The sequence below is a fragment of the Channa argus genome, chromosome 14 (genome assembly GCF_033026475.1).
Source record: "Channa argus isolate prfri chromosome 14, Channa argus male v1.0, whole genome shotgun sequence".
Taxonomy (NCBI): Eukaryota; Metazoa; Chordata; class Actinopteri; order Anabantiformes; family Channidae; genus Channa; species Channa argus.
The window spans coordinates 20366751-20389358 of NC_090210.1; the positions used below are offsets into that span (position 1 = coordinate 20366751).

Genomic DNA, 22608 nt, shown 5'->3' on the forward strand with positions numbered 1-22608 from the left:
GGGGGACAGAGAAGTGTTTTCTCATAATTATTTAATCACACATACATTTACATCATGCAGTCAATCCAAAACTGTGATCTCATTACTTCCCATCCCTGTCCATATCAGAGCCCTGTTATTTGTGCCCCAGTTCTCCAGGAATTATCCAGTACCTTGGTTACTGATCTTCAAACCCCTTTAAAAATCAACCAACTATTACACAGTAATAAAAAAAGGATTCACTTTATTTAAATTTAGAATTAATGCAGTAAACACCACAAGTATCTTTGCTGTTTTTGCAATTTTTCTCCATTTTTATAAGCTGTTTTGGTGGGAGGTCAAAGGATAAACATTTTGAGGTCCATAATACAAAATCTGAATGTAGAATATGACACAAAGGGAATAAACCATCTCGATAGACACCAAACACTGTCCTGTCATAGATACATGGGAGCCACTACTCCTGGAGCTTGAAGAAAGTTGCTTTTGCTTTTAGTTACACCCACCGAAATCTAAACAGCCACATGGAGTGTTTTTCTGTAAATAAGTGCTATTAATGATATCTTACAAGAGAAACCCATTAATCTGTTTTGTTTTCCTTGCAGTAGAGGTTTCTTCAATTCCTCAAAAAAGCTCAAACTTGATACATAGTCCTCTAATTGAAACATCAACCCCTGTACAGTACAGTTAGTTACATTATCTGTGAATTTTTGCAGAAAAACCTTCAATGTTTAAGCTTTTCAGAAAGCATCTCTGAGAAAAAAACAAAACAAACAAAAAAAAACACTAAAACCAAAGCTAACAGAAGAGGGGCAGGGTTACTGCTGCTTGGACACCTGTCACTCGGCTGACTTACAGTGTATTTTACAGTATATTGCACTTGCAAAAGACGTTAGTGTTTTTATGCTGGGGTTTCAATCACAACAAGCTCTTTGCCAATGCACTGGGGCTTCACAGGGTCAAACACAACACAATCTGTGATGGGAATTAAAATGAAAAAACACCAGAAAATCAAAGACAATAAAACGACGACTCCAACACCCCTGACTACATTGAAACAAACCCTTCCTCCAGATGATGACAGAAGATCGTTGTACAATTGTAGACCCTGCTCTCCTGACTGGCTGATCAGGGACAAGGCTCTGACCGCCAACAGCTAGCCTTCAGTATGCACCGACGCAAACTGAGGAAAAAATTAATAAACTGGGGAGAACAAAAAAAAAAAAAGTACAGTACATAAAAACCCAGCAAAACACATTACTTCCTGCAAATTTACAACCACATGGGGCTTGTACAGTTACAGGTTCTAAATCTAGAAAAAGAGGAAGCGAGGCACCCTTGAAAAGAAAAACACGGCAGGGGATTGTACAAAAAAACAAAAATCCTGAATATCTGAGTGAGGGGAGATGAGCGACAGCAACCCAGCTAGGACAGGACAAGCATCACGTGCCATCTCAGTCTATGTGCACAGAGATAAATAACTTTCATTAACGCAGCATTACTGACCACTGAGAGGAGCACAAACAGTACAAGTAGCTACTTAGCATTGGCTATGCTAACAGGTGGAAGTTTGTTAACAGGATCGTTCTCTTCCTCTCTACCTTCCTTCTACATTCTTTGCACCCTTCTCATGAAGTCACCAACAACGAGTATAGGTTTTCTTTTAACTTAATGATAAAAACTAATGGCCTCCACAGGTGTTTTAGTTAAATACATCTACAATACACTGTCGCACGTCCTGGCTCTTTGTTTCTTTTTTATTCTTTTTAGCCGTTCCCCGATTTCCATTCCGCTTTCTGGGCAGGGAGGCCTGTGCAGTAGTGCCAATTTTACATCTGTACAACAAGACCGGACAGAACAGCAGTGCTCGACGCCATCTAGTCAATTCAAAACAGTTTTATTTATTTCTTTTTTGTAGTTTTTTTTCCTTAAAGAAGCGTGTAAAATCTATTCAGAGAAAAAGTTTGGTTAACAACCAATAATAATGATGAAATGTACAGAGGTTAGCCTATAGGTTCAAGCTATTTCTTGTGAAGGGGGGGGTCTCAATTTTTTTTTGTATTTGTTTTTCGGCTCTTGCTATCAGTACATTCAGCTTGGCACAGTGCAGAACTACTCGCACGACGACGACAGATGACAACAGACTGTGCAAATGAAAATCGAAACCTTGAGCTACACATTGGAGTAGTGTGTGGTTTCGTGTGCTGAGCCTGTGTTTGGTTCAGTGGATAATATTTTGCCTTTTGTACATTAAATTTGTAGGTTTTTTTTGTTTTGTTTTTTAAATCATATCCAGTAAGAGAAAAAGTTGAGAATTGGGGAAGTGGGAGTTAAGTGGAGGTGGTCAGGGGACTGGAGCTGTACAGACCAGGAATATTTATATATATATATTTATAACTCAAACTCCTTCGTGGCTCCTAAGCAGCGACGAGGAGCCCGTTTGCCGTAATGGAATGACAGGTTCTTGAGGGGTGATATTGGCTTCTTCTGTGGTGTTTGCCTTCCAGCCCGCTGCTCCTCAGCTGCAGACAGAAACAACGCTGTTAGTTTCTGGGGTTTGTTGTGTTTTTCCAATCTAGTTAGCTAAGACAGAACCAACCAAGAACAGTAATTTTTCATTTTTGAAAAGTCTTCATCATTTTACAGTATATCGAGGAGGAAATGCAGCAGAGTATTTACTGTCACTGTGCCCTTTGCATACATACATATACATACAATACATATTTTCGCTCGTCTTGTTAGCTCTCTGAAAACAAACAGGTCTGTCGACTTACTTCTTCTCCGGCTTGCTGCTGCCTCCGCCCCTGATCGACACGGTCTGGCTGTTCTGATAGAAGCCTCCTCCACTGCGGTTGATGTTGGGGTGAGTGGGAGATGCCACTGGCTGCTGCCCAGGCCGGATGGGTTTGGCTGAGGGTAGAATCAGTGAATTAGAAAGTGAATTATTATGGTCATTTTGACTAATATCAATGTTTGGACCAAGACAAGTAAAGCTGTGGGAATTTGGAAGTTCATGAGGAAGCCCCCCCTTGTAGATACCCTCTTAAATCCTTCAGAAATACAGAACATACACAAAGAAGTGGGTTAGCAATGATGCAGAAACCACTGCCAGTGTCTGTGTATGTACGGGCAAATACCAAGTCCATGTCGGCCCTTAAAAATCTGCATTCATTTCAGTCAGTATCTGCTATGAATAAAAAGTTTGCATTTAGGAAGAGACACCTGCTCATACAAACCTTTTTAGTTTGCAGATTTCTAATTAGTTATATCTATGTGTCTATGAAAACCCCAGTATCTAAATTCTTTGCTTAGTGTCCTACATTTTAGAGAATTTCAGGACATTACTAAATGTGAATGTTTGTTACAGATTGTTCCATCTTACACCCAGTTTAAAAACTTATGCCTTGCATCAGTTTGTACTTGAGATAAAAGGTAGATCACACACAAAACTACATTTAGATAAAACTGTGAACATGGCAAAGGAAATATGGAATCTACAAACCAGTCTGGTCAACATGTGTGCGTGTTTGTCATCTGTCTCCACTAACCAATCTGAGCCGAGTGTCCCCTCCTGGCCATGTTCTTGGCCCTGACGGCCTCCTTGATGCGGTCCACCTCCTGCTGGTAGCGCTTGCGGTCACGGGCCGCATTCTCCTTGGCTTCCTTCAGAGCAGATTCCAGGGCTTTGACCCGCTCAGCCGTAGCACGAAGACGCTTTTCCAGTTTAGGAAGCTCACAGCGCAGGTCTGCATTATCACGCACCAGCTGCAGGGCAGTTTGGATAGTTTAAAATCATTTCTTTCTTCATTTCAACTCACACAGGGAGAAAGGGGCAGCAAGAGCCAAACAAAGGTAATAGTAGGAACAAGAACATGGTTGGTAGCATAATATAGGAAAAGGTTTAAACAAACACAAAAACCTGAAATGTACAAAGTGTTAAGTGATGGTAGCAAAGATGAGATCCGACACAATTGTGATTGTATATTATCATATAAAATCCTACCTGTTTGTGAACTTTGGTGAGCTGCTCAAGATTGTTCTCAAGAAAGGAAATTTTCTGTTTCTGTGCAGCGCTTCCTCCTGTGTCATCAGAGTCCATCTCAGCGCTCTGCTCGAGAAGCACAACACAAATAACCAAAAAGGCAGGAGGACTTATGATCACATCTCAGTATACAGTCGTACAATCTGTGATTTCATCCTCGACATTGTATCTAAAGTCTGCGTTGGAAGACAGTTTAATTTTCTACCAGACCATTAGCATCTGCTGAATTCAAATGCGGTTTACCTTTTTCACTCTGGTTGCCAGGTCCTGAACAAAGAGTTTCCTGAGGTTGTGCAGAGTCTGCAGCTCCTTGGCCTGGAAAGAACAGGTTGATTTTAAACATACCATTGTATTTAAAAGGGGATTCTGTAACAAAGGAGAGTAACCCTACAAGACATTATCCAAAAATTAGTGCCCGCGTCATTTGTGGTTCTGTTAGTCTGTGTTTTTATATTACAAGTTAATTTAGATCAACTTACCACAGTCTCCTCCAGACCCTTCAAATCCTGCCTGGCCTGCTCCCTTCTGTCCTGCATCACGCTGAAAAGCACCAAAAACAAAGAAAAAACATTGGCATAATACTGTTATCACAAGTTCAGTTTCTGCTACGCAAATGTTACACAGTGATAAATTTCTGCATATTTATGGCCTCTGGTCATACTAGGGACCAGTGGACAAAACCTTTAGAAATCTGTGTGAAACGTACGTCAGCTCGTGCAGCTTGCGGCTCTTCTCCTGATCCGTGGATTTGAGTTTCTCGTGCTCTACTCGGAGCCTCTCCTGCTCGAGCATAATCTTCTGGTTCAGACTGGAGCAAACAAAATAACATGTTTAAATTAACCTCATGACAGAATCTGAGTGTTATTTTATTACCTAGTTTAAACAAGCTAAACATGGTCCTTTGCACCTAGCTATGATTCTACATCATTCATTTCTTCTTATTGACTTTTATGCACAAAGCACATTTCAGCTTCCCAGATCTCATCAGTTCCTCACTTATGCCATTTAAACTTAACAGTGGATCCACGTTAAGCGAAGAGGCTACAAATCTATCCCTGCTGCTTTCTACCAAGACGAACAAGTTTCAGGTCTTACTCCTGCAGCTCAGTGATGAGTTTCTCCTTGTTATCCAGTTCATCTCGCAAGCTGCTGATCTGCTTCTGGTGAGCTTCACGGTGGGAGTGGATCTGCTTCTCCACTGCTTCCTGCAACACACACACACACACACACAGACTTTACAGACTGCTCTTTTGACAAGATACTGGAATTTAGGGTTTGTCTTAGTATTAGATTAAAGCAAAGCTGTTCTTTACGACACAAATTCACAATTTCCTGAGTCAGTGGTTCATGATAAAGTGAAATACATCAATGTCATATTTTAAATGAATTTTCTTCTCCCTTCCTCCTATAGCTTTTGTGTCTTTTGTTTAATGGGCCTATGGAACATACCTTCACTTCGTTAGCAGTCTGGATCTCATTCTCTTTCTCCATAGCATGGACTTTCTCTGTAAAATAGAAACATATTATTCACTGTCACGAGACTGGAATAGAGGAAACAACAAGCCATTAACATAGTGAGGGGGAAAAAAGTGAAAGAAATAATCAAATTGACTCTTTGCTGATTCTGAGTTTTGTGGACTTTGCTTGCAGCAGCATTTAGACACTGTTAAGCACTTGCTCTGATCTTCCTAATTCAATCAGTTACTTTAGTATCATGAATCAATCTCTGGAATTCACATCCTAATCAATCACCTGGTCTCCTGAACCAGAATCAAAACGACACCATTTCTTGAAGCACACCCGTTGCATGGTGTCATACTGAATCAATATTTCGAGAGTACCGTGCAATATTATCCACCAGAGCTGTTGTTATTGACTTCTTCATAAGAAGTTATTAGGTTGACTTGAAGTGGTCTTACTGCTGTGTCTCTTGCTCAGTCTTAAAGAAACTTACCTTGAGCGCTGAGCTTGACAAGTTCTTCATTAAGAGAGTCCACGTTCTCCTCCAGCTGCCTCTTCTTCTGCTCCACGTTCTGCAGGTACTCAGTCAGGGACTTGATTTTAGCTTCATGCTGCAGACAGAGGACGTAATATAGATGGTTATGCATAGAGTACAGTCAAAGTTGATTTGTATGATGACAGATTTTTGGCTGTTGCAACTTGTACGAAAGCAATGTGTGTTTTTTTTTTGGATACCTGGGAGATGCGCAGCTGGCAAGCAGCCAGCTCCTTCTCATTTTCATCCATCTTCTTGTTGCTCTCCGATTGGGTGCTCTCCAGCTGCTTACAGCGTTTTGCCATGCTCTTCACCTCAGACTTCAACTTGCTGATGTACAGACGGGCAACTGTGAACTCCTCGTCTATCAAACCACTGCCGCTATCATGTTGCTGTAAGGAGCACAGAAATAAAAACGTTACATGACGACATAAAGCAGAGAAAAAATTAAAAATTTATTATTAAGTATTTGCGCTCAGTGCCTGTACTGTAAAGTATACAAAGTCCGTACCTTGATGTCATTGCTGCCCACTGCAATGCCAATCTCTGCTAAATCTTTGAGCAGTGATGACATCATCTCAGTTACTCTCTTCCTCTGGTGGTTGGACATTTCCTTCAGCTTCTGGAGCTCAGAGTCCAATGAAGACAGGATGGACTGCAGGAAAAGAGAGCATTCTGTATTTGTATGCATATGTTCTTCTATTACAAGTGAAAGACCCATGACTGAAACTGCGTCACAATGACTTTGAGCGTGCTGATTTCTCACACCGGCTCACCGATTTCTGGCTGAGCTCCTCGCTGATGGATTCAAACTCCTTGTTCTTGTCCTCCACCTCCTGACTCTTTTGGTCATAGTTGACAGCCAGCTCCTCCAGAGCCTGTAACACTTCCTTCACCTCCTCCTTGGAGGCCTCGTTCTCTGCCTGCAGACGGTTCAGCTCTGCCTGGAGGTTCTCGTGATCACGGCGTGAGGAGGCTAGAAGCTGCAAGCAAGGAAGAAATGAGTAATCACGCTATATGCATTCAAACTGTTAAAGCGTGCAGCAATTATTTTGTATGTTTATGAATAAAAGGGACAATTTTCATTTATATTTAATTCTGTTATTTAACACTTTGCTGAGTTTCTTTGGTAGTTTATAACTGATCGATGCATGTAACAGTTATAATATTAATGTGGCGTCAACAGGGCATCATAACAGTAATGAGATGATGGAGCTGGAGGAATAAACATTTTGACAACAAAAGATCGAAAGTTTATGCTACCGTCCTCTAGTTGGACTTCCAGTACTAACCTCCTCCTGGTCCAGCATCTGCTGTTTCAGCTTCTCTGCCAGCTGACTCTGCTGGTTGATCTCCTCATCCTGTAAAGTGCAAACACAACAGAGTAAATTCCTGGAAAAATAAATCGTTGACTTTTTTTTTTTTTTAAAAAAAAAAAACAAAAAAGACTTCATCTGTCCAAGTCAATTATTGAAGATCCTAATTTAGTGTGGGAATATGTTCACTTTTGTATTAATACCATCTTAACAAACAGTGATTAACATTAAGATTCATGTCCTGTTTGGTCCCTCACCTTATCATCCAACTGCTTGTAAAGCTTGGCCAGCTCAGCCTCACACTTGTCCTTCTCCACGTCTGTGAGGCGAACACCGGGCACATTGGGTGTGGAGGCTGGCTTGTCATTAAGTATGTTGTCTAGGGCCAGCACCTCAGCGTTAGCCTTCTCTTTATCAAACTGCTCCTCCACTGGCACACTCTCACCTGAAGCCAGACATTAAATACATTCAGTATTTGCAGATGTTTAATCTAAGAGATAACTATGTGTTAGCGAAAAGGAGGCTGTGTTTGCAGACAACTGTATCTGTGAAACAGAACAAAGTGTATAACACAGGCTAAGACACAGTCTCCTTACCGTTCCTCCATCTGTTGAGCTCATTCTCCAACCAGGTGACGGTGTTCCTCAGGGTCTTATTCTTCTCCTTCTCCCTCTCATACTTCTGCTTCCACTGTTCTGCCGTCAGCTCTATGTTCACTGTCACAGTATTCTTGATGGTCTTTGCTCTGACAGAGATAAAAACAAGGTTTTATTCCTCTGAAATTCCTGTGTATTTATACACAGAGCAGTATAATTTGTCCTGCTTCTGTCCTACCAACCTTTGTCCGAACATGAGAGTGGATTTGGTTTCGGCCTCATTAAAGGAAGAAGGAGAGCAGCAGATAACAATGGTGGTTCTACAGTTACCACCCAGCGAGTCCTGCAGGATACGGGTCATCTTGCTGTCTCGGTAGGGGATGTAAGCCTGGTGAAGGCAATACATTTATTAGCAACAATACTTAATTGTGACATTGTAACAATGGGCTCTGTGATAAAAGAATTTAGTAAATACTTATGATTTTCTATATTGATTATGGAAATTCTTGTAATGTAGTTAATGTAACCTTTATTTATATAGCACTTGACAACTATCAGGGATTGACATCAGCACTTTACAAAAACTTAAAATGTTAAAAACAGAACAATAACATTGAATTTTCAATAAAATCAATGAAAATGTAAAATCACCACAAAAACCAATTCTAAAACTAATTAGGCAAAATGCACTTTAACTTGCTGCTGTCAGGAAATTGAAGAGGCCTGTGTAACTGTACTTAACCAATAAAATGTAATGGCTCTGTTAAGACCTTAGTAAAGTCAGGTTCCACTTAAGTGAGAACTTGATACCTCAATATATTACTATAACTGGCACAAGCGGCTGATCTATTCCAAACTGCTAAACAATAGCCTACTTGTTTTTAGAGTATCACAAATATCAGCAGCTGTCTGCTGCAGGTTATCTACAGAGCGAAGGGGCATTAGAACAAACCAATCTTTGATAACGGTGAGAAGTGTGAAATCTGTATGAAATGGCTTAAGCAAAACGTTGCTCGGAGGAAAGTTCTTATTTGCCAAAGTTGTTTCTGCAGCATGTGCAGATGGTTGACAATGGTACATTTACAGTGAGATTGCTGAAAGACATTCTGTTTTCAACATTTCCAGCGAGCGCTGGACTGCACCACTGGTGAACAGTGCAGATTTTTCTTCAGTAACACAGCACTGTGCCATTTCAAAATCCTATCAAAACATCAACTGAGGTTAAACCAGATCTACCTCTTGAGCTGCAAAACAAGATTACGTTAAAACTAAATTTGGATTCATTAAATTCTGTAGTACATGTTAAAAGCTTGACTGGCTGATAATACACTTACAGAACAAAGTAAAGGAGCAAAACCCACAGAATAATGCCACATCGTTTTGATAGCAAATGGATCTCAGCTAGATCGATAATGTTGGAGCAGGAAATCCCTTCACTTCACTTTGTACAATTTAAGCAGCGTTACTGACCGTTCCTTCAGCCAGCGCAGAGATGACGTTTCCCAGTGATGACAGAGATTTGTTGATGTTCTTGGCTTCGTCCAGCACAGCTCCCTCTGCTCCTGTCTTACTGACCTGAAAATCACAAAGATGATAATCTCAGCAAGACTTTGAGCAGCCCAAAGTGTAAACCCAATCTGAGCCTGGGCAAAGATAACGGATCTACAACAATACCACAAAATAATTCTTACGCAAATTTGAAAACTTACAAACACATTTAAAAGAGGGTCTAGCTTTTCTCTAATTCTCTGTACCTTTTCACTACCAGCCAGATCCACCAAGTATAGTTTGCCGCTGAGCTTCTGCTCTGTCTGAGTGTTCTCCTGCTTGACGTTTATCAGGAAGATACTGTGACTCCTGGAGCTATGCTCGTTCATGTCTACAGAAGAAATAACATACATTTGGTCAAAAAGCATCAACTTCAAATGGAAACACAGTTTATGACCAGCAGGACAAGAACATGATAATATCTTACTTGTAACTGCTACATGTCTGTTAGATTTGCCTTCATCAATTGTATCCATGACCTCGTCTGGGCTGCAGACAAATCTCTCAGTGCAGCCCTTTAGAGAAGAAGAAGAGAAGCATAACATGAGGTAAGATTATTGGCCTAGTGCAGCAGATTTGACCAAATCTCTGACACTTGACAGTGGATAAGGTCTCACCTTGACATAGGGTACTCTGTTTTTGTCTTCATGCACTGACAAATTGGTCTTTGAAACTGCAGACAGGGGAACAAAAGATCAGGGCAATTTTCACTACAAATGCATCGTATGATAGATTTAATGCTTCTAAACTTTAACAATGCTGCAAAACTATTTTTGGATGTGAAAATTCTAATATTTAATTCTGCCTTCGGTACTATTTCTACTGCATGCTTTAAACAATCCCTGCTCAACAAACCTCCACTCTGAATAGTTTTAACGGGAATGGACAAGTTATTTAATCACATTCATTTACTAAATTTTGATTTAACAAATGTTAGTTGCAAAACAACTTTTCTGAACCAAGGTAACAGCAATAACAACAAAGTCAGTGTCTTTATTAACATCTCTTCGCACTGGGCTCCTGACACAGATACGTATTGCTTTTCTGCATGTTTCAAAGGCTTTTAGCAGCTGGTTATGTCACCGTCTGGTACAATTAGCAGAGAAGAGACTGTCAGTGTTGACTTCACCCACCCTAAAGTCACTTACCATCCAAGAGGTCCCTGATCTTGTCTAGGTAAATTTCAAAATATGAAACCTGTGAACAAACAGAGAAAGCAGCTCATAAGTCAGCAATCCAGCTAGTGACCAGTATAGAAAAATCTGCACGTGCTCTCTCTCACACATACACACAGTTCATTAGTTTACAGCTACTCTTTTTAGCTTCACTTTTATCTGCTAAATAACAAAAAAGCAGCATTGTAGACACACATACCAGTTCCAAAGTTTTACAGACAGACAGAAAAATCTCCATTTAAAACAAAGAAAAGAAATACATGATGTAAATACGTTATGAACCCCAAGTTGCTGTAGAGGTACGTAATGGAACTTGGGGCCAGTGTCTTGCATGACAGCTCTGCCACTGTTTTTGTGAGTGTAACTCAACTGCAAGTCATTCGGAACAAGCAAGCATCTGCCAAATAGTTTTACATTTGATTATGTCCCTTGCAACAACAAACATGATGCACAGGAAATATGACACAGCAACCAATTAACAAGTTACTTACAAGACTCCCTCCCTCCCTTATACAGTCTAAGTAAAAAAAAAAAATGCTACGTAACAGCAGAAAAGGAAGTATGTGACTCATTGCCAGCTGCCACATTTTCTGTTTGAAACAGTGTTAAATCAGCCATAAATATCAGTTTTTAGACACATCCAATGCATTTGTGGGCCACAATTGTAGCTGTCCATTGTGCACAGCTCAGGAACTAGCAAGCTGTAACTACTTACTTTGATATGAAACTCCAGGTTTTCATCCATGGAATAGATATAGTTGAAGATGTCTTGCACTATCCTGGGGATGATGCCCATTGCATCTGTGTCATGGAGATTCCCCTGTAAGATTTGAGTAGATATAAATACAATGTAATTCTATTAACAATATACACGTAATTAAAAAAAGGTTGTCCTTACTTCCATGGTGTGTGTTTTGCCAGATGATGTCTGTCCATAGGCAAAAATTGTTCCATTGTATCCCTCCAGAACATCTAAGACACCATTAGAAACTTGTTGAAGCAACGATAGCAATGGGCTTTGTATTTGAGGTTTTTAAGCTTTCATTTACATTTATAGTGCACGTCCCTACACGTTAAGGTTAAGATGCTGATAAAGGTGAGACCTTACCTTTTACAATCTTCTGGGCACAGGCGTTGTACACTTGTTCCTGTGTTGTACTTGACTGAAACACTCTGTCAAACATGTACGGTTTGCCCTGGAATTGACAGAAAAACAGCAGCGGCTCATCAGTATAATAATCATCATCGTCATGACCTACAAGTTCTCTAAACAGATCTGTATTTACTTTTTTAACCAACTAGTTGCTTGAGCAAGCTTGAGCACCCACCACCTCACAGGTGCTTACTGAGAACTGACTGGCAGAGACAATGTTAGGCCATCTACCTGTTTGTATTTAATACATACTATAAATAGCCAAGGCCACAATGACGATACATATACCAACAGTTCTTTTCTTCAAAAGTGCAATAGCGCTACAACAAACCATTATTTTTAATCGGGCATTAACCTGCTGAGTCATTGGTTATAAAATGTCAAAAGGTGACGTCATTGCTTTGTTTAACCTGAAGTTAAAAGTCAAATATTCAGTATAGTATCATATAGAGCCGACTTACTTAATTGATAGGCAGATAAACTATTAACCCTTCAAAATTACCAACCCAGACCATAACCAGATCTTCAAACCAAATGAACTTCCTTGCTTGAAAGAAAGCAACTGCTACTGGCTGCACTTTAGTTAACCTCTGAAAGTTAGTGTCCCTGTCCAGATAAAACTTCTCTTATCTCATTTAAACTTCTCTCAAACAAACAATCTTAGCACAGCATTTAAAATCAACTTAACTAGACCTGTCTCAGGAGCCATTCTACTCCAAACAGACAAAGTGTAGGTTAATTGTAGACTAATACACCATGGGCTCAGCTAAACTTCAAAGCACAATTGCAGTAAACTAGTAATAGCGATGACAAGAGCAAAAGCTGGACAGGCAACCACATGGAAAGGAAAGTGTTGCTACAAACAGTTCTGAAGTTCAACTGAGATGGCATCCTGTCTCTGAGAGTCTGAAGTCCCAAGTGATTCATCACGTCTAGTGTGACGGGTGGAATTCTTGCTCCTCCAAATTAACATTTTAAGAACAAGAAAACTCTAATTGTGTGTGACACAAGCGGCTGCAAAACACACAACATGCCTTAGTGGCAGCAGACTTAGTAACTGTCGGGCTGAATGCTGATGAACAGCTGGCGACACCTTGAAGACATCACAATTACAACATACTCGTTTAGGACCAGTTGTAAATGTGAACCCATTCATCACTAAAAGCTGGCTCTGTGGTACATCCAGCCTCTTTACCAGGACGGGAATTATTTACACTACTACAGCTACTACAGATGTCCTCAATGTAAAGCCCAGCTCATAATCCCACCTAACAGACGGTCACATCTGAAGCACAGCTCGGTGAAACACACATCAGCAGCATCTTAAGACAACGATAATTTACTCCAGCTCCCCACATCCTAGCAAATAACCCTGCCAGGAAGGAAAGCGCTGTGGCACTATCAGGCCAGCAAACAACAGCGGAGCCAAGTACAAAGTCCTCATTGTTTACTGCTGCTACCGGCCCTGTTACTTATACTTTAGTCAAATTGGTTTCCTGGCTGAAAATGGAATTACAGTAAAAAGCATTGTTACAGTATTCAGAGCTTCTCTGTCACACACCTGCTTCCTGGTGGCTTCATTATGACAGTGACCTGTGTAGGACATTCAGCAAAGACAGTAACACACAATCCAAGGTTATTCTACAGCATGTTGTGTGCTGCTTGACATCTTATTGGATGTGTGTTAATAGGTTTCCTCAGAGTTTAGGTTGGCTTTTTGGCACAAAATAGGACAGGACTTCATTGCTTCTATTGCTTGTTTACACTTTTTCTTAGGATCTTTGTATCCCCCTCCCTTATTCCTGTTTATCCCCCACATGCTTCCATGTACTTTATATATTATTGAGGAGGTCAGTCCTTTTGAGAAATCATAAATGTGCACATATAGGACATGTGACACAAAACCATAGGCAAAGACATAATCTTTTATGTGCACAATTGACAGGGAAGTAATGGATGCATGAATAATTCACCTGCTGCACACTCACACCAACGCTGGCAAAGCTAGCAAACTGAGCCAGTACACCCCTACCACCTCATCTGGAAAATTCATATCTCTCGCTTTCCAGCAAAACACTGGCAAGACTGAATGAGCCACATCAAATTGCAGGAACATACACAAAAAAAGAAATAAAAAATCTCTGGCATAACGGCCCTCCGGTCACTGGTGCCGAGGGTCAGCCCTAATAGGGTCCACACCCTAGATTGTTTCGAAATGGATAAAAATGTGAGGTAAGCGAGTCAGTCACCCTGGATAACTGAATCTGCAAAACAAAGTACATCACCAGAATAATTACCCTTCCACCGCCCCACCCAACCCACCCTGAGAGATCAAGCAGCGCACAGCCAACTGCCTGCTCTGATTGGTCCAACAGCTGGTAACCAGGAGAGAAAGCACAGAGGGATTACCCAGGAGGGCTGAGCTGCTGCTTATGGGCACCATAAGTGCTGCACCTCTCTAAGCAGATGCACTTGCAAAGTCCACTATGCTGTGTGCTGCACCACTTGTGGCTATCAGAATGTGGACTGGTATTTTGGCAGTATGACTGGCACTCTGAAATGGGCAGGGCCACACTGCGCCTGAAGGGCACAGACCGTACGCTTGCTATTAGTTCAATGACGAAACATTTGAGAAGTCACTACAGCAATAACAGTCTTCTCAGTAAAAACTGTTGTATTCTAACTACTTCACTGAAATCCACAGATGGAATTCAACATCAGTTTCCAACGTCCATCTATGAGTCCCCCTCCCCCCAAAGAAAACAGAATTAACTTTTGCATGTTTATCATGTACAAACATAATATGGCAGCCTCCATTTAAGCTGCTTTTTCTACTGTGTATGATTTTTCAGTGGTGCCATATAGATATGGTGCAGAGGTATGCAACAACATGGAACCACGTTGTAAAAACACTGCCTTGAAGACAACGTATAGATCTGTAAGGAACAACAAAAATAAAATGAATCAAGAGTGAATAATTGGCAATGGGACATCAGATTAATTCGGTAGAGTGAGGGTACTGTACCACTGCACTGCAATTGTCCTGGAAAGGGCTGTATCACTAAGCCAAAGAAAACAAACACACCAATTTAATATACTGAATAAAAGAAAGCATATTTTTGTCATTTTTCAAACATGCAGTTGGGTGGATGACTACTAGTGACCAGTCACAGAAGGCCAACACAATAGCTCTGGCCATTTTGCAACGTCCACTACCACTGATAATATCTGACGTTGCCATTATCCAGCCCATGTTTCCTATTCCTCGGTGAAGGAATAGTTATATTCGAGCTTGTGTCCAATACTTTCACTCATTTCTACTTGGCCTACAAATGGGTTCGTTCGTGGGTCCAGCTGGTCCGCTATCTCGTGTTAGCTGTAATTAAGCAACAGCTCTAAAACTAGCCAGCTAACCGAGGCCGGCTAATCTGTCAACTCCCAGCTGGCCTAGCCTGCTAGCCAACAGTCTGTTAGCCACAAGCGAACCAACTGAGGCTCAAGCTTCATGCTGACGCGGGACTTTTCACAATTAATATCCATTTTTAAAGATGCACAGCCACTCAATAATTAACTTTATGATGGGAAAGCAGCCGAAGCGTGCGGGATTTTCAGTCTAACGTTAACGGGATGTGAAGCCGTGTCAGGCGACCTGTTTGTGGCTTTGTTGAATGACAGCTCGCTAGCCGTGACAGGGCAACTGCCAATAGTGAGGTTTTACGGTACCAGAACGCGGACGGGCTTTTCGATTTGGGAAACGCAATGCTGCCGCTGACCGTCCACAAAGCGGAAAGCCCAATTATAACAATCTAAACGTACAGGGTCGCTTAGGTGGCGCCTGAAGCTGAGGGCCAGCGGAACAACGCATCACTGAGCAGGTCAACCCTTCCTAGCGCTGGCTAACAGCTAAGGTGCTAACTACCGGAGCTACGAGCCACTCAAAAATGGCGTATTGCTGACTGTGCCAGAGGGTTATTTCATAAAGGTAGATAAAGGCATTCGACACAAGGTAACTCACCCCGATAACGACCGTGTCTTCCCCTTGGAACTTGGGAATGTATTTATCGCCTCTGACCACCTCGGAGCTATTCAGGGGCCTAAAGCGGCACATCACTTTGATGGTGCACTCCGCCGGGTCGGCCATCTTCCACGGTTTACGAATGGAAATACACCAATGCAATTAAAGAGTATCCTAAATCCCAGGGCCGCCCGTCGGGGGGTAAAACGGGAGGCCGAGCCCCTCTGTTCCAAGCTCGAGTTCTGGAAAGAGCGATTATCGCCCGAGCATGCAGCAAAAAAATCCTTGTTTTCCTCTCAATCGGTCCCCCTCCTCTTAGGAAGCCATGATACCGGTGGATGAGCGGCGGCCACCTCACCCCTCCTGCTGCTGTGGATGTGGATCACCATGACGTCATCCCGGCGCTCCCCTCCGGACTTTGTTTGTACTGTGGAGCTGAAATCATCGGTAGTAAACACAAAAGCATAAAACTACACCTAAAGGCGATCACATTTATTTCCAGACGTGGCAAGGACGTTTGCTAAAATGCTGCAATAAGTGAGAATTTGAGGTACTTGTACTAGTATTTCTTTTAAATTAAACTATATTTTAAGAATATATGCAGATCATCAGACTCTCAACACAACACTTAAGAAAATAGTAAACTATTATATAAATGTATCACCTCTCAGTACATAAAGTAATTACAAATAAGCTACAACTTGTTTCACATTAAATTGGAAATGTTGGCAGCATATTTGACTCTTACTTGTTTTATTAATAGCTTGAATATTTTCTTTGTCACATTTTACCATTAAAAGGTTGTCAAACAAATCTAGACAAGACTTCTCACCTTCCAGGGGATTTTCTTCTAGCCTTTTTTATAACACTGAATCATGGTGGATTGAATTTCTTTTTATGCTTATCAACAGCAAAACATTTTTTATATGCCATAATTTAAACAGACCTCTAAAAAGTAATCTGGATTCTTTAAAAGTATGAGCAAAAATAACTGATTGCAAGCATTAATGAGCCTTTAAAAAAAGATACCCAATCATCACGTTTAATAACACAAACATATATTGTATAACACAAACAATGACGATCTTATATTAAGTTGATCAGTTAATAAATTAATTTAGATCACTTAAAATTCTTATTTCCTCCTTTTTGTAGTAAGGTTTAAAATTCTAATTCTCAGGTTTATTTTCATAACCCTAAACACCAGAGAGGCAAACTTTGCCTATAACAGCTGCCAAAGGGCAAGTACACAGACAGACAACCATTCACACTCACATTCTGAACATGATTTTTTTTTTATTAATTTCTAATAATCCTAATGTTTTTTTTATTTAGTTGATGATTATTTTGTTTTCTGTAAAAAGACATATGTTGGGGGTCCCATGGTATAACTTCCTGTGAAATTCATCAAAAAACAAAAACCAATTAAAATCTTGGCTATACATATTGTACTTAAATAAGCTACTTGCTTTAAGCTACTTGGTTTCCATCTGCAGTCTGTGCTAAGATAAAATAAATATTTCTTTATTATAACCTAGGTAACCTAGCTAAAACTAATACAATGTAATACAGCTGTCCTGCAATAAATCCACGAAGATTATAATGCTAAAACTGTTTTAGAAGGATGTACCTGATGAATTGTACTTCAGAGGTTTATATTAATTTTTCCAACTGGCTTGTCAAAAACCGAATCTCTGTCTTGGTGTTTTGCTCCACATGTGGAACAAAGAAGAATAAGAATAAAAACACTGTAGATGGAAAAAACCTCCAGGTCATCTAAAGAGTTTTTTCAGTTCAAATGATGTAATCTGGTTGGTCATATTACAGAGGTTATTATAGAAGCTGTGGTGTCGCTCAACATGCTCCTCCATAAATCCTCCAGAGTACAACCTTAGGTAGAATGTCCCAGGGAGAAGTAAATATATCGTATAGAGAGGCTGGCAACCTTTCCAAGGTGTAGAGAAAAGAGATAATTTATTAACATTCATACATGTTTTCCCCAGGTTGAACCATAAGTTAAAAACACGTGAAGTTGCAGTTTAACTTATACCTGGGAGAAAAACAGAAGTCTGATCCGCTGAAAATGTAGAATACATGAGTGTATAACCTCCATAGCACCACTGTTCATTTTTTCACATCCATTCAGAAGCAGGATGTGTGGGAAATTAAATAAAAACTTGAGCTTTTGTTACACTGAAAAGCAGATTTGTCTGTAGCCTGTGACTCAGCTGTCGGTTCAGACTCTGTGGGAGCTGCAGCTGTGAGACCTCCTGTTAATAAAAATGCATCACATCTGATCTCATTCAACACATGTCAAAATGGAGCGAAAGCCAGGGCGAAGCCTGAGTAACTGGGGACATTTTCTGACCACTCCCTAAAACAGTGAAGGATATCCTTTTTCATGTTAGAGTGCTTAGCTAATCCAAATACCAGTTCTGCTGCCCCACTTTTGTGTTTAAAAAAGGAGCAAAAAGGGTGTGGTGCTGTTGTGTGACCTAACAGGGAAGTCTAGCTGAGAGCAACAAGTGCATGAAGACCGTATTGTCTAGCGTTTATCATTGATAGATATCATTTACCTGCCACTTTGCTTTAGAAAAACAAAAACAGCCCTAGGTGTTCATTTATGGTATTGATTCATATGGTTGAGACTATCCTAATAAAAGGTTCTAAGTCAGCTTATGAACTGGCCTTGCTGTTTAGTTATCATTACTTCAACTGCATATACACTATATTTCAAAAGTATTCGCTCACCCATCCAAATAAATGAATTCAGGTGCACAAAGACATGGATGAGTGAGTTTGGTGTGGAAGAACTTGACTGGCCTCCACAGAGTCCTGACCTCAACCCGACAAAACACCTTTGGGATGAATTAGAGCGAAGACTGCGAGCACTGTGTATTATGTATTTCATAAACACACTCCTAAACCTTGTGGAAAGCCTTCCCAGAAGAGTTGAAGCTGTTATAGCTGCAGAGGGTGGGCCGACGTCATATTAAACCTTATGGATTAAGAATGGGATGTCACTAAAGTTCATATGGGTCTAAAGGCAGGTGAGCGAATACTTTTGGCAATATAGTGTATGTAACCATTATTTGTCTATGCATTACTTCTCTATACTTTAGATCTTTGTTTATTGTATGTATTTTGAAAATATACATACAATGTTCCCTTTGTTCCCTTTCAGGGGTCCCTGTCCCTGTCCTCTGGATCCTCTTCTCTCACACCAACTAACTTCATGTCCTCTCTCACTACATCCATAAATCTCCTCTTTGATCTTCCTCTAGACCTCCTTCCTGGCAGCTCCAACCTCAGCATCCATTTACCGATACAATCACAAATACTCATTCTCATCATGAGTTATTGAAAAGTTAAGAACTTTGAAAATGTCTTATTGAAAATGAGTTTTGAATAAATATGTAATTTGTAATTTTCATGCATGCATGAATATATTGATGCATTGCCCAATTTTTGGATGAACAGAGATAAATCTGAAAAATATATACATGTGTTGGCGACAGGGGGCAGTAAAGCCGAATACAGTATATTCCGGTTATTGCATGAAGTGCACATGTGTCTCAGTGTAACATATCATACAATTGGAGTATAAGGGTACACAGGAAACATTTCTTGTTAGTTACTAGTTGTTTCAATTCTTCACACATTGTAGTATATATTTAATCCAATACAAAGGCCATGTTCATCACTGTAGATGAACCCAAAAAACAGGAACTCATAAAACACAAAAACACAATCATGCAGCAAGGTCAAGAGTGGTGGAAGTAACAAAATACCAATATGAAGAAGAAAACTAAATTATGAATAACAAGGATACGCAAGTCTGGGGATTTCATGATATTTACAGGTTGGAGAGTTATTCCTAACTTGGTGCTACTCACATGTAGCCAAAACCAAATGTTTATACCGTTACTGTGAGTTCATAGTGCAGTTCATGACCCTTGGTAGGCTGCTGTTGTTGCAGCCAGATATTCCTTATCTATGCAGCAAGGTTGCATGCAGGATATACCAAAGCCATTCAAGCCTACCTGAAAATCATGTCGTATCACCCATCTAATCCCAACATCTTGATGTTTTAGGAGGTTTAGTTTTACTTCCTTTTTGCCAGTTTTCTCTTCCATGAGCGTTTACATATTGGAAAACTCTTCTGCAAGCCCTCACGGCAACATCCACTCGGTCAATATGAGTCATGATCTAAACATCATAAAGTCAGTCTGGGGTTACATGTGGGAAACTGAATAAATACACCGATAACTGTGGCAAGCTGTCTCACACACTTGGAACAACCAACACTACTCACAAAAAGATACATATTTGACTTTTCAGAATGCACGTAAAATGCACTATAACTTAATTTGTCCTTTTGAAGGAACGCGTCCAACTGTTCAATGTTTCAGTACTTATTGCACGACACACTTTTCTCTAACGCGATTAACCACAAAAGCCACAAGTCTGCTCCATGAATCGACCACCAAATGTCCTGGTTCAATGACCATTTGTATTTAAACAGTCCTCTTCATCATGCTGTTCACATTTTGACATCATGAGACCAAGGCAACAACTACCAATTGTTTAGCAGTACCTGGCCATTGCGAACAGGATGTTTTCAGAGGGAAGGTACCACTGAGCTTAGCGTGTCAACAGAGTATTATCAGCCGGTTAAAATAGCTACACGAAGGGAATAGAAGTGGATCTCCTTTGGCCACATCCCATGCTGAGGACCACTCCATTGAGAACAGTGCCCTGTGGAACCGAATAACGAATGCCACTCAGCTCCAGGCCCGTTTAAAGGAGGTAGGAGGCACCCAAGTTTCACGTCAGACCATTCGAAACCACGAGTAGAAATGATGGCCGCCAAGCCAAAGCTCTTCAGAGACATCAAGGACAAAACTATGCACAGCCACTGTGGAGGTGGTGGTGTTACACACTGGGCAGGTGTGTCTAGTCAATACAGAACTGCTCTACATCTTGTGAATGGTACTCAGGGTTCATACATCCATTAAAAGGTCAAATTCAAGCACTTGCTTTTCAAGCACTTTCAAAGCTAATTTTCAAGCTTTTCCAGCAATATGCAGCTATAGTAAATTAAATATTTGCACAAATAGATAAATATGAAATGATATGAATTGATGAAAATGATCATCAATTTTTAAAATAATTCAAATAATATTTAATACATTTGTTACCAAAAAATGTAAAAAGTAACATTATTCTTTGTATTTTGTATTCTTCAAATTAAAGCACAACTTGATTTGACAAACAAAACAGCATTAACAACACAAACTAGTGGCACATAAAGAAAAAAGGTGCACTATACGACCGCTTCAACAAGAAATATAACATCTCATTTCTTATTTTTCATGTTGAAAGTGTCAGAAAGTTGATAATTCTACTATGTGTTTATTATTGAGATCCTAGCTGCTGGTGGAGTTATAATGGAGTGAATTACGACCTGGTTCTAATGTTTTGGCCATGCTATTTAGAATGAAAGAGAAACCAACTTAAGGCTTGAGAAAGTCTGCTGATTGAAAACCATGTGAAAAGGCTTTTTTTCCCGCATACTCATGTAGCCATAAGTTGGCTGGTTATGCAGTGGGATAACATTTGCGTAACTTTACCGTTTGGAAGTTACTAACGTTACTGTAACTGGGTACGTTCCCTGCATATTTCATTTTCAAGCATTTTATCTGAAATTCAAGCACATTTCAGACTTTGAAAACACAAAATTAAAATTCAAGCATTTTCAAGGATTTCAAGCACCCATACGAACCCTGGGTACTGTGACAAGCCGACACTACCTGAATTACATCAATAATGCAGTTATTGTGCCCCTGCACGAGCTACACAGGCCTAGCTTCACCTTAATGGGTGACAATGCCTCAGCTCATCAGGGTCACATCATCAGGGAATGGCTGCTGGAGGATGGGATACCTCAAATGGAGTGGCATGCACTTTCTCCTGACCTGAATCCCCTAAAAAAAACCTATGGGATCAGCTGAGTCATAACCCTGCACTCTGGAACCTCAATGACCTGAGGGCAGCCCTTAAAGAAGAGTGGAATGCCATGTCTCAACAGACAATAAGTTGACTTGGGAACCGCATGAGACAGCATGTTGTAAAGCTGTAATTGATGCTCAAGGACACATGACAAGTTATTGAGACATTGACATTTTTTTGTTGTGGTTTGCCCCAAATTAGAATTCATAGCAGAGCTGTGGTATTGGATGGCATTAGATTGTACAGGTGTACCTGCTGTTGTGGCTGGTGTAAACAGTGTTAGGTAGCAAAGGCAAACATGCCAAACTTCCCATTGACTTCCCTATATTGAAATATCACTCTACTGTTAGCTGAAAAATGCCTCCAGATGATGTCATCTTTACTTATCGCTCACACTATGGAGTTGGTAATCATGGTCAACATGCTTTTCCAGAGCTCCCCCAGATTACATCATCTGACCACCCAATGATGAATAACTGATGTTCTTGGAGGCGCTTTAAACCCTGCTTAGGACTGCAGTTACCGCTTAGCGGTCTCTTTGACGGTGGAGTTTGCATGTTCTCCCGTTTGTGCAGGTTTCCACCGGGTACTCTGGTTTCCTCCCACAATCCTAAGACGTGCATGTTAGGTTCATCGGCGCGTATAAATGTGAATGTTTGTCTTTCTGTGTTGGCCCCTGAGATTGACTGGAGACCAGTCCAGGGTGGACCCCACCTCTCTTCGTAACATCAGCCGGGTAGGCTCCAGGCCCCCGTGACTTCGAAGAGGATAAGCGG

General features: G+C 40.6%; 1 protein-coding gene and 1 long non-coding RNA gene across 3 annotated transcripts; both read right to left on the reverse strand.

The window, feature by feature from the left end:
* Window positions 1–14: 14 nt before the first annotated feature.
* On the reverse strand, window positions 15–16192 carry LOC137098228 (kinesin-1 heavy chain). Of its 2 annotated transcripts, none has more exons than XM_067474246.1 (26): window positions 15821–16192; window positions 11761–11848; window positions 11551–11624; window positions 11368–11472; window positions 10626–10674; window positions 10095–10150; window positions 9905–9992; window positions 9684–9808; window positions 9400–9504; window positions 8172–8317; window positions 7930–8078; window positions 7591–7778; window positions 7310–7378; window positions 6794–7000; window positions 6529–6672; window positions 6218–6409; window positions 5976–6093; window positions 5471–5526; window positions 5117–5226; window positions 4728–4829; window positions 4501–4561; window positions 4265–4336; window positions 3983–4087; window positions 3528–3744; window positions 2754–2889; window positions 15–2501 (listed from the first exon to the last, which is right to left on the reverse strand). In XM_067474246.1, exons 1-26 carry the CDS (start codon window positions 15944–15946, stop codon window positions 2498–2500), a joined length of 2892 nt encoding a protein of 963 aa, XP_067330347.1. In that variant the 5' UTR covers window positions 15947–16192; the 3' UTR covers window positions 15–2497. The 2 variants fall into 2 exon arrangements, with proteins under 2 accessions (XP_067330347.1, XP_067330348.1); XM_067474247.1 differs by lacking the exon at window positions 15821–16192 and adding an exon at window positions 13367–13426.
* Window positions 14578–15367, reverse strand: LOC137098229 (uncharacterized). Its single transcript, XR_010910587.1, has 2 exons — window positions 14831–15367; window positions 14578–14741 (listed from the first exon to the last, which is right to left on the reverse strand). It is a non-coding gene; the product is annotated as an uncharacterized lncRNA (long non-coding RNA).
* Window positions 16193–22608: the final 6416 nt, after the last annotated feature.

Bases quoted from the DNA above. Each gene is read 5' to 3' on its own strand.
- LOC137098228 (XM_067474246.1), bottom strand. From the start codon at position 15,946: ATGGCCGACCCGGCGGAGTGCACCATCAAAGTGATGTGCCGCTTTAGG. The intron at 9,809-9,904 runs GTAAGATATTAT...TTTCTTCTGTAG, and splicing joins CAGACATGTAGCAGTTACAA to ACATGAACGAGCATAGCTCC. The intron at 4,830-5,116 runs GTAAGACCTGAA...TGTTTGCTCCAG, and splicing joins CTCATCACTGAGCTGCAGGA to TCTGAACCAGAAGATTATGC.